This window comes from Salmo salar, chromosome 12, assembly GCF_965601325.2.
Source record: "Salmo salar chromosome 12, fSalSal1, whole genome shotgun sequence".
Classification (NCBI taxonomy): Eukaryota; Metazoa; Chordata; class Actinopteri; order Salmoniformes; family Salmonidae; genus Salmo; species Salmo salar.
In genome coordinates, this window is record NC_138302.1 from 44,380,659 (window position 1) to 44,398,503 (window position 17,845).

At 41.4% G+C, this 17,845-nt stretch overlaps 1 protein-coding gene across 2 annotated transcripts; it reads right to left on the reverse strand.

Annotated features, from left to right (window-relative positions):
- Positions 1–13,025: 13,025 nt before the first annotated feature.
- LOC106565058 (eukaryotic translation initiation factor 2 subunit 2) lies at positions 13,026–17,616 on the reverse strand. Of its 2 annotated transcripts, none has more exons than XM_014131679.3 (9): positions 17,459–17,616; positions 15,657–15,837; positions 15,438–15,538; positions 14,995–15,127; positions 14,789–14,892; positions 14,374–14,522; positions 13,832–13,888; positions 13,643–13,728; positions 13,026–13,305 (listed from the first exon to the last, which is right to left on the reverse strand). In XM_014131679.3, the coding sequence occupies exons 1-9, from the start codon at positions 17,474–17,476 to the stop codon at positions 13,130–13,132; spliced, it is 1,005 nt and encodes a 334-aa protein (XP_013987154.1). In that variant the 5' UTR covers positions 17,477–17,616; the 3' UTR covers positions 13,026–13,129. The 2 variants fall into 2 exon arrangements, with proteins under 2 accessions (XP_013987154.1, XP_082815118.1); XM_082958992.1 differs by lacking the exon at positions 17,459–17,616 and adding an exon at positions 17,306–17,332.
- Between the last annotated feature and the right edge of the window lie 229 nt (positions 17,617–17,845).

Genomic DNA, 17,845 nt, shown 5'->3' on the forward strand with positions numbered 1-17,845 from the left:
GATTTGTGGGTAGTTGTTCCATGTGTAGCTGTATGTCTCACAGGACTGTTTTCTCGTCGTTGGTTTGTTTAAGTGATTGTTTTGGTTTTTCATCTTAATAAAGAAGATGAGTATTCACATTCCCGCTGCACCTTGGTCCCATCTTTACGACGAACGCGACATTCATTCATTATACACTAGGTCATGACCATAATTTGATATAGGTAAATATAATGACTCCAATGTTGGGAATAACATGTGGGTACATTTTATGATAATGGAATAACGATGATAACATTGAAAGAAAGGAAGCAATAGTGGCCTAGTTAAGAGAAAGTGCAGGAATTGAAAAGAAGGCAGGATCCAACATTTTGGGTATTTATGCCCAAGGCCACACGCACACACACAGCACATGGCGATTTTGAATTATATGGAGAGGAGAACCTGCTACATTAACAGTACATAACCAGTGCAAAATAATATAACGTAAACTGAAATGTACTGTATAGAATTAACCAGCTAAACTCAGGTTAACATGTCATCATGGTACACACATCATTCAAAGGAAGACTGAGGACAAAGCACAACATGCATTCATCAAACATTTAACTGAGGAAAATGGATTTGTTTCATAGTAATTGTCTGATTGGGAACTACCATTGTCTATCAAATTAGTGTCAAATTATTTTAATTTGTCATTGGAAGTTTTATTGAGTACAGGCAGTAATGCAGGAGTCAAATCGCATAGGGAGTCTCATCAGATCAGATGTTATCAGCAAACCAGAGCCATCTGTGGAAAGAGCACAAGTAGAACAAAGATACAGTTGAAGTCGGAAGTTTACATACACTTAGGTTGGAGTCATTAAAACTCGTTTTTCAACCACTCCACAAATTTCTTGTTAACAAACTATAGTTTTGGCAAGTCGGTTAGGACATCTACTTTGTGCATGACAAGTAATTTTTTCACCAATTGTTTACAGGCAGATTATTTCACTTATAATTCACTGTATCACAATTCCAGTGGGTCAGAAGTTTAAATGCACTAAGTTGACTGTGCCTTTAAATAGCTTGGAAAATTCCAGAAAATTATGTCATGGCTTTAGAAGCTTCTGATAGGCTAAATGACATCATTTGAGTCAATTGGAGGTGTACCTGTGGATGTATTTCAAGGCCTACCTTCAAACTCAGTGCGTCTTTGCTTGACATCATGGGAAAATCAAAAGAAATCAGCAAAGACCTCAGAAAAAAATTGTAGACCTCCACAAGTCTGGTTTATCCTTGGGAAAAATGTCCAAACGCCTGAAGGTACCACGTTCATCTGTACAAACAATAGTACACAAGTACAAACACCATGGGACCACGCAGCCGTCATACCGCTCAGGAAGGAGACGCATTCTGTCTCCTACAGATGAAGGTACTTTAGTGCAAAAAGTGCAAATCAATCCCAGAACAACAGCAAAGGACCTTGTGAAGATGCTGGGGGAAACAGGTACAAAAGTATCTATATCCACAGTAAAACGAGTCCCATATCGACATAACCTGAAAGGCTGCTCAGCAAGGAAGAAGCCACTGCTCCAAAACCGCCATAAAAAAGCCAGACTACTGTTTGCAACTGCACATGGGGACAAAGATCGTACTTTTTGGAGAAATGTCCTCTGGTCTGATGAAACAAAAATAGAACTGTTTGGCTATAATGGCCATCGTTATGTTTGGAGGAAAAATAGGGACACTTGCAAGCCAAAGAACACAATCCCAACCGTGAAGCACGGGGGTGGCAGCATCATGCTGTGTGGGTGCTTTGCTGCAGGAGGGACTGGTGCACTTCACAAAATAAATGGCATCATGAGGAAGGAAGATTATGTGGATATATTGAAGCAACATCTCAAGACATCAGTCAGGAAGCTTGGTCGCAAATGGGTCTTCCAAATGGACAATGACCCCAAGCATACTTCCAAAGTTGTGGAAAAATGGCTTAAGGACATCAAAGTCAAGGTATTGGAGTGGCCATCACAAAGCCCTGACCTCAGTCTCATAGAAGATTTGTGGTCAGAACTGAAAAAGCGTCTATTTTGGATGCAATTTGAATGGAGTTGATAGAGGGAGAGAGAAAGACTGCGAGAGAGCGCTTGCGTGTGCACTGATTTAAAGCAATGTTATTTGAGTGATAGGCTGTTATAAAACTCTGCAGCTGCAATAAATGCTGCAAAAAATGTACAATTAAAAAACAAAGTAACACCTGAAAGCCAGATGGAGATGGGTAAATTAGACACGCATATTACTGTAGCATAGGCTATGCTGCAACAAATGTGGGCCTACCTGTCACAAGAAAAAAAGTTACCATTATTCGATGATATGTAGGTATACATGCATTTTGAACTGCGCTCCATACTGAGATGGGCTGTCTGTCCCCACCCTGAGTGACGATTCATCATGCAGAGGCCATAGAAAAGCCACATTTAGACATCGCATATAATTTAGCACCATGCTGTTCATATAAATAATTTATTTTAATTTGCCGGTTTCTCACAGTTATTTATTGTGGGAAAAGGGAGTGGTTTTGGGCGGTAAATTCCCATAAATCTCGGTAACCAGGTTTCCGCCATTCAACCCTAGTGCAAATGTATCATTCCTCATAAAATTCCACCTAAAACAATGACATGAGTTCTGTCCCAATGCATCTCAGCTCAACTCCTCACTTCCGCTCTACTCGCATCCTCCTCCAAACCCATTAGAGGTCTGAGGGGAGGAACCTTCCCAGCAAACATATGGCCGTCGGGCCAGTAGCGGTCCGCCGGTGGCAAAGTTAGTTTTGCTCATAGTTTTTCCAGCGGACCACCAGCGGCAGCCGCCAATTTTCCGACAGAGGTCCTCTACTGGGCCGCTGGTTCATTATAAGTATTTGTTGGCGGTCCACTAGTGATGGATCGTTCGCAAATGAGTCGGCTCTAAGAGCCGGCTCTTGTAGGTGAACGTTGGGAGCCGGCTCGCATATCAGAAGAGCCAAATCTATTTATAAAAATATTCAAAAATTAAGATATGAATAATCAAAAGATTTAAATGAATAGAATTAACTAATTCAAAGAACGAAAAATAAAATATTATAATATAGGCCTAAATGCTCAAGCGCACACATTCGTTCAACAGCCTCACCTGTTGTTCCTGTCAATCAGACACGCAGTGTCAACCATTGAACCAAAGATGTGTGAGGGAGGGCCGAGCTAACTCACTCACAGTCACACACTAGGCAGCCGAGAAGAGAGAGGAAGGACAGCTGTGAAAACAACAGCTGGAAAATGAGTCGGAAGCACAGTATCATTTGGATGCATTTTATGTATGAAATGTAGACAATGTTAGAGCACAGTGTAGAATTTTACAAAACAAATACTCATATATATCCGGTTCTAAAAGCATCAACTCAACTCGCCGTGTTTGGAGGAGGAGGAATGCTGCCTATGACCCCAAGAACACCATCTCCACCGTCAAACATGGAGGTGGAAACATTATGCTTTGGGGGTGTTTTTCTGCTAAGGGGAAAGGACAATTTCACCGCATCAAAGGGACGATGGACGGGGCCATGTACCGTCAAATCTTGGGTGAGAACCTCCTTCCCTCAGCCAGGGCATTGAAAATGGGTCGTGGATGGGTATTCCAGCATGACAATGACCCAACACATGGCCAAGGCAACAAAGGAGTGGTTCAAGAAGAAGCACATTAAGGTCCTAGAGTGGCCTAGCCAGTCTCCAGACCTTAATCCCATAGAAAATCTGTAGAGGGAGCTGAAGGTTCGAGTTGCCAAACGTCAGCCTCGAAACCTTAATGACTTGGAGAAGATCTGCAAAGAGGAGTGGGACAAAATCCCTCCTGAGATGTGTTTAAACCTGGTGGCCAACTACAAGAAACGTCTGACCTCTGTGATTGCCAACAAGGGTTTTGCCACCAAGTACTATGTCATGTTTTGCAGAGGGGTCAAATACTTATTTCCCTCATTAAAATGCAAATCATTTTATAACATTTTTTACATGCGTTTTTCTGGATTTTTTTGTTGTTATTCTGTCTCTCACTGTTCAAATAAACCTACCATTAAAATTATAGACTGATCATTTCTTTGTAAGTGGGCAAACGTACAAAATCAGCAGGGGATTAAATACTTTTTCCCCCCACTGTATCATGTTATGTAGCCTAGCTAAAGTTGGTATAGCTAGTTAACGTTACCTTGTTAAATGTATCTCTAGCAGGCACGACACTGAAAGTTCTGACAAAGCCTGTAAATAAATGTTAGCTGGAAACATTATAAGCTGGAGCCTTACTGATTTGTTTATTTACTGGTTCTGAGCATACCTACTACTTGCCTGGCTACCCAGACTCTTTGCTCCAGCCAAAGGCTACGCCACGCCCACAGACATTAGTTTCTTCTCCGCAACGTGTCTGGAACTGATTACCTCCCCGACCCTTCAGCCAGGGCCGGCGTTATAGGCGGGTCTTAGGGGGCCTGCCCTGCCATACCGTACCTCCTTGCCCGTCTAAATAAAATATTGAAATATTTATCATTTATTTGATCAAGACGCGTGCCAACAAAAAGATGCATCCATTTCAGTTTAAGCATCCAAGCGAGCGAAACAGCGCCCCTCTGTCTCAGTATGTGGACACCATGTATCTGATGCTGTCTGGACCAAAAGAGTATGGCATATCATATTCTTTCTAGCCAGACAGCATAAGATACATGGGCTACATATAGAAGGGCTCTGTTTCGTTTGCTCGGATGCTTTTTCCAGTGATTCTGTCCTATATAAGCCCAATGTGTTTCTATGGGAATAATATGCAGACCTAAGCTTGTCACCTGCCTTTCCTCCTTTGGACAAAGACTCCCATTGTTAGGGCGGAGAAATGAGCATCTCGTCATTATATACAGATCTCTGGTTTCAGCCTCTTGCGAATTAGAAAGGAGAGTTGGTTGGTGCACAGTGCTGTGTTCGAATGCTGCATTGCTCTAAAGTAAATTAATGTTTTGCCAAAATTAGATAATTACTCCTGTCTAAATAACATCATTCAAAATACTTCACCAGGGAGCATGTCTTATACACAGAGGATCATTAGTTTATTTTTTTTCTGTGGATTGTTTCAAAACACAAGTGTGTTTGGGAAGCCCATGATTTGGGTAGTGTGCATGGCAATAGGTCTCGCTGATTGAGTTGCGGCTGTCACTGAAAAGCGTTAATAAATATGTGTTAAGATAATGTGTCTTGAGTATAATTTAAAATGTTGCATCAAGAAGAAGGGGAGGGGGGTGTGGCGAAGATATGGTATGTCTCTCTCCACAAGTGCCCATTAGGCAATGTCTGATTTCTGATTGTCTTAACTCACCAAGTACACCACTATTTTTTTCTTTGCCTCACACAAGTCAACAAAGCCTGTTTTTTAAATATCCATTGCGAAAGATAGTTCATCAGTATTTGAAAAATATTTCCAACACTTCCGGCCTCAATAATCAACAAGACGTGTGAAAAAGGTAAATATCATGACCTGAAGATCCCATAAATCCACTGGAAACTTAATTAAAAAAAAACTTTCTGTCCCGAGCTCACTGGCGCAGTAAACTCTGAGGGCCTGGAATAGGCTAGTTGATACAATGTTGGACTTCACTAGCAACAGCTCAAGTCAAGACAGATAGGCAGACAGGCGGAGTAGATAAAAGAATGTGATTGGTAGAACCAGAATTTTCATCAGAATATTTTCTACTGTTTGTATTTGTCGGCTTTAGGCCTATGTATTTTACTTAGTTGACGTTGGAAGTTATAGGCCTACTGCTGGGCCTACTGCTGCATCTTTGAGTTATGGATCGCTAATGGTTCAGCCTGTGTCAATGTGTCCATATGGCAGAGGCTAGTGCACCCAGCATAGTTGAATTTTTACTTTTAGATTTTTTACATTTTACTTCAGATTTTGAGAAATGTAAACTTTATTATTGAAATGAAAGTGTTCCGAGAAAATGTGCATATAAACCTGCCACGCAGATCAATCTTCTCAGTGTAACTGTTGGGATAATGGGACAATGTATTTCTCATCCCTGGATTGAGGTACGTTTTCCGAGCCACATCTCGCGCCAGCTCCGTGGTGCCTTAATGCTGTCCGACCCTAGTGCAGCTGTAAGCAAGTGGGTTGGATCGGCTGTCTATAACTGCAGGAGCATACAGGTCAGGAACTGAATAACTGCAGAAGACAGTCTTCATAGATAATGTACTTAGTACACAAGAGCAAAGGGGTCGGGGATGACCTGAAACAAAAGCAAATAACTACATAAACATAAAGCCAAATATTTGTATAACTAACCCTTGTTCTTTCTGTGATAAAGCTGAGCTAGTAGGTGCAAGTCTAAAACACATCATGTGATCAAGCATCATGATACCACAGGTGAATGGGGTTAGTTAGCATAATCTTTTGACCATACATTGTGTAGCTAGTACATGCCAGACATAAAGATCTTGCAGGCCGTTGTGCGTGTAGCTAGCTAGCTAGCCTATTTGCGAGGCAATGTTCTTTTGCATTGTCAATGAAAAATGGTGGGCAATTATGCAGGAATTTTGCAAACGCGTTCCCATTATCATGCTTTTTTTTACAGAATTGACTTTGTTTAGCAAGCAAAGGCAACTACAGCAAAACGTTAGCTTGCTTGGGAAGCTAGCTAGATAACTAACTAGCTAGCAAGCTAAATATTCAAAACAGTTTTTAGATGACCAGGGCAAAACATTTATACCAAGGCAAACACATTACTCATTACAACAGCAAAGGTGAGCTAGCCTACCTTTCTTGTCTGTCCTCAGTGTCTGTGATGGTTTTATCCAAATGAAAAGTACTATCAGATCCTTCACTGACATTAGAGTAAAATAATTTGTCTAAGCGTAGCCTTTTTAGGTCCGCCTTTACCAGCAAATTCCAACCATCTTCATCAGTGTTCTGGACTTGTTGGGAAGATAAAAGTTGGCTTGGGTGTCTTGCATCCAAAGATGAGGTACCTAGGTGTCCTTTTTGGTTTGGCTGTACTGTGACTTTCTCCAAAACAATGCTACTGGATTACCGACAACGGTAGGCAACTCTGCGTCCAGGTAACCTAACCTACAGGAGGGGTGGGGTTACGGCCAATGACTTAATGCCTTCCAGTTGTGGAACCTCGGTCTGGGGGAGGTCACTTAACAACCCACAGAAAGTAACAGATGATTTTTACACACAATACTCTTCAGCACTTAGCGGTCCCGTTCTGTGAGCTTGTGTGGCCTATCACTTCGCAGCTGAGCCGTTGTTGCTCCTAGACATTTCCACTTCACAATAAAAGCACTTACAGTTGACCGGGGCAGCCCTAGCCGAACAGATATTTGACATACTGACTTGTTGCAAAGGTGGCATCCTATGATGGTGCCAAGTTGAGAGTCACTGAGCTCTTCAGTAAGGCCATTCTACTGCCAATGTTTGTCTATGGAGATTGCATGGTGGTGTGCTCGATTTTATACACCTGCCAGTAACGGGTGTGTCTGAAATAGCTGAATCCACTAATTTGAATGGTTGTCCATATACTTTTGTGTGTATATATAGTGTAGTTCCTACATGATAGTGCTTGCTTTGTTATCCAACTGATCTTGTGTCCTTTATGTCATCCTGTGAACCCTGTTCATTGCTGCTCGCAGCTATATCGCAGCTATATTTTTTGTTCTGTCTCCACTTGTTGTAGTGTGGACAGTTACCATACCACTGATATTATCTGAGTATTTCCCAGGTAATGAAGAAATTATGTAGTAACCAAATACACAATTGCTAACTTTCTGGTTCCGATTTACACGTATTGGTTATTTGAATGAATCCTGAAGAAAATAACAATTATTGGTAAGCATTGTGTAATTACCATTTTACCATGCAATTTCTCAGTCCCAGGCAATTAGCATACAGTTCATTTGAAAAAGATTCTACGGTACTTTTGTATACTTTTTAGCCAGTAGTTCTGAAAGTGGCACTCACAGACCAAAAGTGGTCCCCGCACATTGTGTACTGTCATATACAGTATGTGAAGATACAGTGCATTCGGGAGGTACTCACCCCTTGACTTTTTCCACATTTTGTTACTGTAGAGCCTTATTCTAAAATGGTTAAAATATTTGTTTTCCCTCATCAATCTACACACAATACCCCATAACGAAAAAGCAAAAACAGGTTTTATGTTTGCAATTTGCGATGTTTGCAAATGTTTAAAATGTTAAACTGAAATACCACATTTGCATAAGTATTAGGACCCTTTACTCAGTACTTTGTTGAAGCACCTTTGGCAGGGATTACAGCCTTGAGTCTTCTTGGGTATGACGCTACAAGCGTGGCACACCTGTATTTGGGGAGTTTCTCCCATTCTTCTCTGCAGATCCTCTCAAGCTATGTAAGGTTGGATGGGGAGTGTTGCTGCATAGCTATTTTCAGTTCTCTCCAGAGATGTTCGATCGGGTCTTGTCTGTGTGCTTAGGGTCGTGGCCCTGTTTGAAGGTATACCTATGCCCCAGTCTGAGGTCCTGAGCAGGTTTTCATCAAGGATCTCTCTTTACTTTGCTCCGTTCATCTTTGCCTCGATCCAGACTAGTCTCCCAGTCCCTGAGGCTGAAAAACATGTGCATTATACTAAGGAGTGGCTTCCATCTGGCCACTCTACCATAAAGGCCTGATTGGTGGAGTGCTGCAGAGATGGTTGTCCTTCTGAAAGGTTCTCCACAAAGGAACTCTGGATCTCTGTCAGAGTGACCATCGGGTTCTTGGTCACCTCCCTGACCAAGGCCCTTCTCAATTTGGCCCGGGAGGCCAGCTCTAGGAAGAGTCTTGGTGGTTCCAAATTTCTTCCATTTAAGAATGATGGAGGCCACTGTGTTCTAGGTGACTTTCAATGCTGCGGAAATGTTTTGGTACCCCTCCCCAGACCTATGCCTCGACACAATCCTGTCTCGGAGCTGTACGGACAATTCCTTCGACCTCATGGCTTTGTTTATGCTATGACATGCACTGTTAACTGTGGGACCTTATATGGACAGGTGCGTGCCTTTCCAAAATATGTCCAATCAATTGAATTTACCACAGGTGGACTCTAATGAAGTTGTAGAAACATCTCAAGGATGATCAATGGAAACAGGTTGCACCTGAGCTCAATTTCGAGTCTCATAGCAAAGGGTCTGTATACTTATGTAAATAACGTATTTCTGTGTTTAATTTTTTAGACATATACAAACATTTCTTAAAACCTGTTTTCACTTTGTCATTATGGGGTACTGTGTGTAGATTGATGAGGAAATACATTTATTTAATTCATATTAGGATAAGGCTGTAACGTAACAAAATGTGGAAAAAGGAAAAGGGTCTGAATACTTTCCAAATGCAGTGTATGTGCCTCAGGTAATTTCTCCCTCGCGCTGCAACCACATTGGAAAACGCTGGGCAGGCCTCGTTCTAGCTGTCCCTCAAGTGCAAGGGGCTGAATCTCATTGGCTAGAACTTGAATTACTACTGGGCTGGCCCATGTGGAGGGAAATTTTGGGAAAATAGAGTGACTCAGTTTCAAGAAAACAGTCGATTTCAAACTAGGGATTTCGTGGCTCATTGAGGTAAAACAGTAATTCTGCTAATACCCTGATCATGTGGTACTACCTTTGAAAAAAGATCAACATGTGTTCACTATACAGACCCACCATACTGCTCAACCAGTTACCTCAAACCAACTCCTGGGCAAAGAATTCTCCTTCCAACTGAAATATAGCCCTATTGAGTAATGGCATACTTTATTCTTGGTTAATAGCTGAGCAATTTCTCTGACATTATGCATTAAAACGTACATTTTTCATTGGAGCCCAATTACCCATAGGCTTATGGTGTGAGGCTATCACAGTTAGTCAGCCCGGGATATTTCTGGAAGTTCATGCTGGCTACACGATCATGCCTGACTGTATTTCACTCTCTCCAGTTGAGCAGATCTAGGAATGCATGTGGAAAGGCCCCCTGGAATGAACTCTTGCTCAGAGTAATCCATCACATCATGTCCACAGCACACAGCTGTGCTGTGGGGCTATCTCAGAACTTGTGCAAGTCACTCAATTATCAGTAACTACTTGTAGCTCCATTACTTCTAGCCAAGGCTTGTGACACTAGCAAGATACACTTTAATTGCGAATACATCAATCTGAGGTAAGTGAAGGGTTTCCAAAATGTTTGGCAAGGGAAACTACATCTTTATATCATAATTGATTTGTAGTAATCCTTCATGTTCTTTCAAGGTACATATGACTTGGATGAGCGAACCTTTTAATATCCAATGTTTTAAAGTATTTACAGATTTTGGAGCTGCCTTCTAAGACATTCCATCCCTTGACTATGTGGAAATATGCACTAGTTTTAAAGAGCCTTCTGCTCAGTCTCAGTAAGGTCAGGCTAGAAAATACGCTCATTACTCATGAGTGCCTCACCTCCTCTCGGAGTGTACGGTGATGTTAACCAGGAGGGTCACATTGAAGGACATGCTGCTGCGGAGGCTGTGTGAGAGCAACACTGGGCCTTTAATCATTGGATTAAGCACATCCTGAGTCATATGAAACAATTTTAACAAAGAGAAAAAGCAGAGCTGTTCATGAATTGTGTCACAACAGCTGCCAGTGAACACACCCCCTTTTAGTGTGAGATGGAGTCAATTAGAGGGAGTAAAACAATAGTTGGCCTTGCTAGCATTTCCTTGCCTCCATATAAAATTAGCAATTTTTTTCCCCAGACCTATGCCTCAGCACAATCCTGTCTCGGAGCAGTACAGACAATTCCTTCGACACCAAGGCTCTTCCTAGAGCTGGCCGCCTGGCCAAACTGAGCAACCTTGGGAGAAGGGCCTTGGTCAGGGAGGTGACCAAGAACCCGATGGTCACTCTGATAGAGCTCCAGAGTGGAGATGGGAGACCAATCAGGCCTTTATGGTAGAGTAGCTAGATGAAAGCCACTCCTTAGTAAAAGGAACATCAGCCCGCTTGGAGTTTGCCAAAAGACACCTAAAGGACTCTGACCATGAGAAACAAGATTCTTTGGTTTGATGAAACCAAGATTGAACTCTTTGGCCTGAAAGGCAAGCATCACGTCTGGAGGAAATCTGGCAGCATCCCTAAGGTGAAGCATCATGCTGTGGGGATGTTTTTCAGTGGCAGGGACTGGGAGACTAGTCAGGATCGAGGGAAAGATTAAAAATACAGAGAGATCCTTGATGAAAACTTGCTCCAGAGTGCTCAGGACCTGACTGGGCCAAAGGTTCACCTTCCAACAAGGACCACGACCCTAAACACACAGCCAAGACAATGCAGGAGTGACTTCGGCACAAGTCTCAATGTCTTTGAGTGGCCCCACCAGAGCCCAGACTTGAACCCGATTGAACATCTCTTGAAAGACCTGAAAATAGCTATGCAGTGACGCTCCCCATCCAACCTGACAGAAATTGAGAGGTTATGCAGAGAAGAATGGGAGAAACTCCCCAAATCAGGTGCCAAGCATGTAGCATCATACCCTAGAAGACTCCAGGCTTTAATTGCTGCCAAATGTGCTTCAACAAAGTACTGAGGAAAGGGTCTGAATACATATGTAAATGTGATACTTAAGTTTTATATTTGTAAGAAATTTGCAAATATTTCTATAAACCAGTTTTTGCTTTGTCATTATGGGGTATTGTGTGTAGATTGAGAAAAAAAAGATTTTAAAATAAGGCTGTAACGTAAAAATGCTGAAAAGGTCAAGGGGTCTAAACACTTTCCGAATGCACTGTCAGCCATCTCTCACACTTGCTTTTCCAACTGCTATATCCAAGTCAAAAGGATATGAACATGATTCAGTGGTCATATTCAAACAAATGTATCTGGCTGAGAAAACCATGCAGGGGGCCAGGTTTTAGGAGTTGGCCTATTACCTTCACATCTTCTCTACCATTTTACCTTCAGCAGGAAGAAAAGTAACCTCTTCTGACTTATTCGAGACCCGCCCCGGATACGAACTCTGAAAATGAGCCTTAAATCTTGTTCAAACTTTTAATGGTGCATTCAAACCAAAAAGCATGTCCGATGCAGCGTTATGGAGAAATTCTGTTAAAAATGTAAATTAGCAGAATACAAAAATCCCCATAAAAAAATCTGTCAGTTTAAGCTGACAGCTGTATCTCAATCCACCAATGTTGCATTTTATGCATCTGTGCTGAAAGATGACAGAGCGGTTTGTCAGACCATGAAACATCCCAAAATTTGGTATTCTCCCTTTTGCTCAACGGCCCCCACAAGCGTCTTGGGACTCATCTTCAGTCGAACTGCAAACTTTTGTCTGTAGCGTCCAAACAGTTTGGGCTACATACCAGGTGAGACAAGCACATCAGCTGTTTTGTTCTAGGTAACCTATAGGGCTCAAGACTCATCTGAAGGTCCTCCGTAACAATTTAAGAAATTCATGTAAGTATACATGGAAACAGTTTAGTGCCAAAAAATATGCGTTCTCTAAATAAAAAAATGACTCCTGATTTTATATCTCGCAGATTTTAATTTAACAAGGCAAGTCATTTAAGAACAAATTCTTATTTACAATGACGGCCAAACCCTAACGATGCTGGCCAATTGTGCGCAGCTCTATGGGACTCCCAATCACGGCCGGTTGTGATACAGCCTAGAATCAAACCAGGGTCTGTAGGGACACCTCTAGCACTGAGATGCAGTGCTTTAGACCGCTGCGCCACTTGGGAGCCACAAATTATAGAACAGATACTTCAGACCAAACCTATAGATTTTGGGAGGGGGGGGGTTGAATCTGTTAATGAATAATAAAAAATACGCATCAGTTTGTCTGGTTTGAATACGGCCCTTCATAACACTGAGCTTTCTTTTGAAGACGGGAAAACCTGGTGCACACACAGTGAAGGTCTGGACAAAATAATTGATTTCAAAGTAGTATAGAGTAGACAACACATTAAGTTCATGACCTTGGCCCCCCATAGTGATGGATGAATGAATTGGGAAATATAGACAGCACAGCGTCTGATCACACAGATGGTATGCGATTTATTAATTTCTTTACAATAGGCAGCGGTAACAAATCCACAGACAGTCCATAAAAGCTTCCAGCCTGGCCCATCCTAATTGGCTTTGGCGCGGAGCTGTGCCCTCTTGCCCGTGACAGCCTGGAAACCAGCCTTGATGCTGGCAACGGAGCAGCGGGAGTGGCATGTCTCGCACTGCAGGAAGTAGAGTCGTGTGTCCTTCTGGAGGATGGTGTCAGGGGAGCGGCATGTATGGCACGTCACATACTCCTCTGTGAAGAGAGGGAAAGAAACTGGCGTGAGACTGGGAAGTAAAGCTAATTTATCTAATTAACCTTAACAGTAAGTTATTCAATATGCAATAAAAGAGTTTACGCTACGAATTGACATAACATGATCTCTGGAGAAACATCTCATAACCAGAAGGTCTGGTTATGAACATGGCTTGCGAACAATGTTGCATCCCTATCATATTAAACACATTTTTGGAAGTACAGTTGATAAACACCATCCTCTCATTTGCAATTATATGATTAACTGAAATCAGAATTATATCAATGAAATAGAGATGTGTACAAAGGTAGGACAATTGTCAACACAAACACTTACTAATATATCTTCGTAAGACATTCTCTATCTGTTTCTGCTGGAATCTTCCTTTGATGATGAGCTGATTAGTTCCATCTATAGAACCACTGTTGCAAAAAAAAACAGTTTCATCCATAGCCTTCTTACTCATTTAACAATTATTTTTTAAGCATGATAACGGTTTTCTTTACTTGACGACCCAAACCGTACCTTGTTCCAAGCTCAGCCAACAAGAAAGCCAGGAGATGTTTTGGCTGGCGATGCAACCTGTCAAGAAATTAGCAAATGAGGGTAAGGGGGACTAATGACGCAAAATAATGAGATTCAACAAGTGAGTGAAAGTCATAAAAACTCCACATCTCTAAAAAAAGGCAACAGGGGATCCCAGGGTACTGGCATATACGGTTGGGCGGTATCCAGATTTTCATAGTGATAACGTTTCTGTACCATACTGGTGTATACGGTATTTCCGGAACAAGGGGCACTACAATTTTTTTTAGAAATTGGAACAGGGATCTTGATTCAGGTGGGGATTGAATGTAGCTTAATCTTGACATCTAGCCACTTAGCTAGCAAGTTAGAAAACCAAATGCATAGCTGGAGCCCTGCGCTGGATATTATTTGACACATCTTAAGATTTCTTAAAGTTATAACGTATAGTTATAAGCAGTGGCGTATTATTGAAAATAATACTGTCGGTATTTTGAAATACCCCGGTATATCGCCCAAACCTAGTGGCATATCATTCTCACAGTTTGCAGATGTCGGTGAAGTTAACGAAGGAGGACTTCTTGGTGCCCACTCGGACCACCTGGGGAGGCTTCATGACAAACTTCCTCTTCTCCCCAGCCACCATGTCAGGGTTCTTCTCCCGCATGATGTTGAAGACGCGGTTCAGCAGCTATAAGGGAGGGAGATGAGTCAGCCTGGATTTTAGGATGAAATACTTGTGAATGTTTTTTTGTGGTGTTTCCCGTCAACAAGACGTGAACAATTCATTATCTAAATGAAGATGTGACTAACCATTCCTTTCTTTAAGGTCATGATGACCAGGTGTCTTGTCCTACATCTTAGGTCTCTTATGAAAATGTTCAGTTGGTAATAACTTGGGTGTAATATTCCTCGAAAATCGTAAAAATTCTCTCTTGACCCAGACTTAGATTGTACCTCGTCATATGTGTAGTCTCTCTCTGAGCCCGCCCACGCAGGGCCCGACTGTGTGCTGCTGAACGTGATGTCGTCAGTGTTCTTTCCATCTTCATCTTCCTGGGCTGTAAACCACAAGGTATGACAAAGACCAAAGGTCAGTTTGCATGCTGGTTGTATTAAACGCATTATAGCTTTATTCCATCCTGTAAATTTGGTACACTCACCGTCATCTTTGATTTCCATGTCGTCATCCATGTCGAAATTCACAGCCTTTGACTTCCTTTTCTTTTTTCCTAGTTCTAACATCAAGTCGTCCTCGTCGTTGGTTTCGGAGGGCTCTGCCTCAATTTTCAGCTCCTGTACATCGACAGTTTTGCAATTCAGTCAATTTAATACATACCACAATGTCAAGCCACAACAGATAAGTCATACACTGTATAATTGAAAGAAACATAACATTTTAACTTTCTACATATGCAAGGATATATCTTATCCCTAAATATGAGACATGAAGTGCACAAACTACAAGGTTGACAGGAATCCATTTGGTAGATAAGTCAACAAACATCATTTAACAGACGCTCTTGTGAAAACGTGTTAAAAAAGGAAACATTTTACAAACTAAGGTCCACTGGCCAGCTCTCTGGGCACTTGACCCAAAACATACCTTCATTCCATCCTCTACGTCATTGTCAAATGTCTTTGTTTTCTTCTTTTTCTTCTTCTTCTGGTTGAAGAAATTTAAGTCGTCCAGGTCATCTGAGATTTCTGGAAAACAAACAAACTAAGATCAAAACGTTTTACTTACAAAAGGTCTTAGAAAATTCTGACTACATGCAAACTCACCCTTTAGGTTTCTATTATGTTAAGGTCTCGCCTTCCTCACCTTTCCTCCGTCCCTCATCCTCGTCAAAGTCCACCTCTCTGTCCTCTCCTCCATCCATCTCCACCTCCTTCGTTTCTGGCTGTGGAGCATCCTCACTGGCACCGTCCCCTCCTTCTTCATCCAACATGAAAGGCTTCTTCTTCTTTTTCTTCTTCTTGGACATGTTGGGGTCAAATATCATCTGCAAAGCACAAAGCCAAAAGAAACGTGTTACAAATGGCTGACCCCTATGACAGTGTCAGTATTACATCTTGCAAATATAGCTAACTTAAAAGCCTGTTGGGGATGACAAATATTGGCATCATGATCATGATAAGGAATTAATGTGTAATGTTAGCTAGCTAGCTTGCTGTCAATATGATAAAGAACTGGCTGTCAGTAACTAGTTAGTATTACGCTAGTCTGATTGTTCAGGTGAAAATGCACAATTAATTGGTATATACAGCCTGACATTAATGCCTCAAATCTTGTAAATGTTCCTTACAAGCCAGAATGTTGAATACAATTCCATTTAAACTCAGGATCCCGAGTGGCACAGTGGTCTAAGGCACTGCATCTTGGTGCTAGAGGTGTCACAACAGACCCTGGTTCGATTCAAATACCATTTTATTGGTCACATACACATGGTTAGCAGATGTTAATGCGAGTGTAGCGAAATGCTTGTGCTTCTAGTTCCGACCATGCAGTAATATCTAACAAGTAATCTAACAATTTCACAACAAAAAAACAAAATACTGCATAGTTTCCGATTCCAGGCTGTATCACAACCGGCCGTGATTGGGAGACCCATAGGGTGGTGCACAATTGGCCCAGCGTCATTCGGGTTAGGCTGTCATTGTAAATAAGAATTTGTTCTTAACTGACTTGCCTAGTTAAATAAATACTTCCTCCACTGGTTGTCTGTGAGGTTTTCCTTCTGCAGCTCAAAATTTGATAAAACATCCACAGAGAAGAGTTATTTACCCAATTTTATAGAGTGCTGGTAGGTATATGGTTAGGCACAGAGCATTTTAAAAATCACAATAAAATGGTGTTCTTTATCCTCCTGATTCAGAAAATACTATTTGCATTGTCATAACATGCTTTGTTCAATAGCTAGTTAACGAGAGAAATCGAATATCCAATATAAAACTAATTTTACCTCCGTACTCTAGATAAACAATACTTTCCTGTAGTTATTTTGTCTCACATTTTCAGCAGCTAAAGGACAAACCGCAGAGACAACCGGTAGTTTAAATGTAATTTTATTCAACATTCTGGCTTGTAAGGAACATTTAGATGATTTTGCAGGCATTACCGTCAGGCTGTAACTATTATAAAGTAATTAGTTGTGTTAACTAAACAATGTATCCAATTCCGAAGTGGAGCCCTATATGCTCATATTTAAGATGGCAACAACAATTAGACTGTTGGCCATATGGATGGAAACTAGCAGCGACGAATCACTTCCATTAGAGCACACAATGAAGAAATGTCTGTTAGCTAACTATAGTAGCTAGTTAGCTATTGCATTGTCAACCACTAACGGCTGACGACTACTTGTCAATGTCAGCCAAAATAAATTGAAACAGAGACTTTCACACAATCACAAATAGTTCGCAAGCTACATAGCTAGGATTTTAAAATTTTTTCGAGATGAAGCAGCTCACCAATAATAACATAAGGGGTGGCTAACGTTAGCCAGTAGTTAGCTAGCTAGCTTGCTGCCTCATGTCATGCTCACACATGTGTAGGCCATAATGACGTTTCTCACGAAGACGAATTTATAATGGTAAATCACTATATAAAACGGGATTAGTTACCTCGTCGTCTCCCGACATGTTTCCAGACTATGATAACGATGAAAATCTCGTGCAGTATGTGTTTTAACCAACCAAATCATTCAGTTTCGGGTTTCTTGCATCAGCTACCGGGCACTAGAAGATGCGCAAGCGCAGAAGTTCCGTCTTTCATGCGCATGTGTAGAAATATCTACTGGGATATGTTGTTTTTTGTGCTCCGCCGCAACCTTTAGGTCAATGTCAATATCTACGAAGATGGAACACCTGCACACAATAGGCTTTAAAGCAAGTACCTTTCACAAATGATGCATTACTATTATTTCTAACTTTAACTATTTATTTTTAAGCCACAATAAAAATATTTCCCATAGTTTTCTTTGCATACTATTTATATTTACATGTACATTG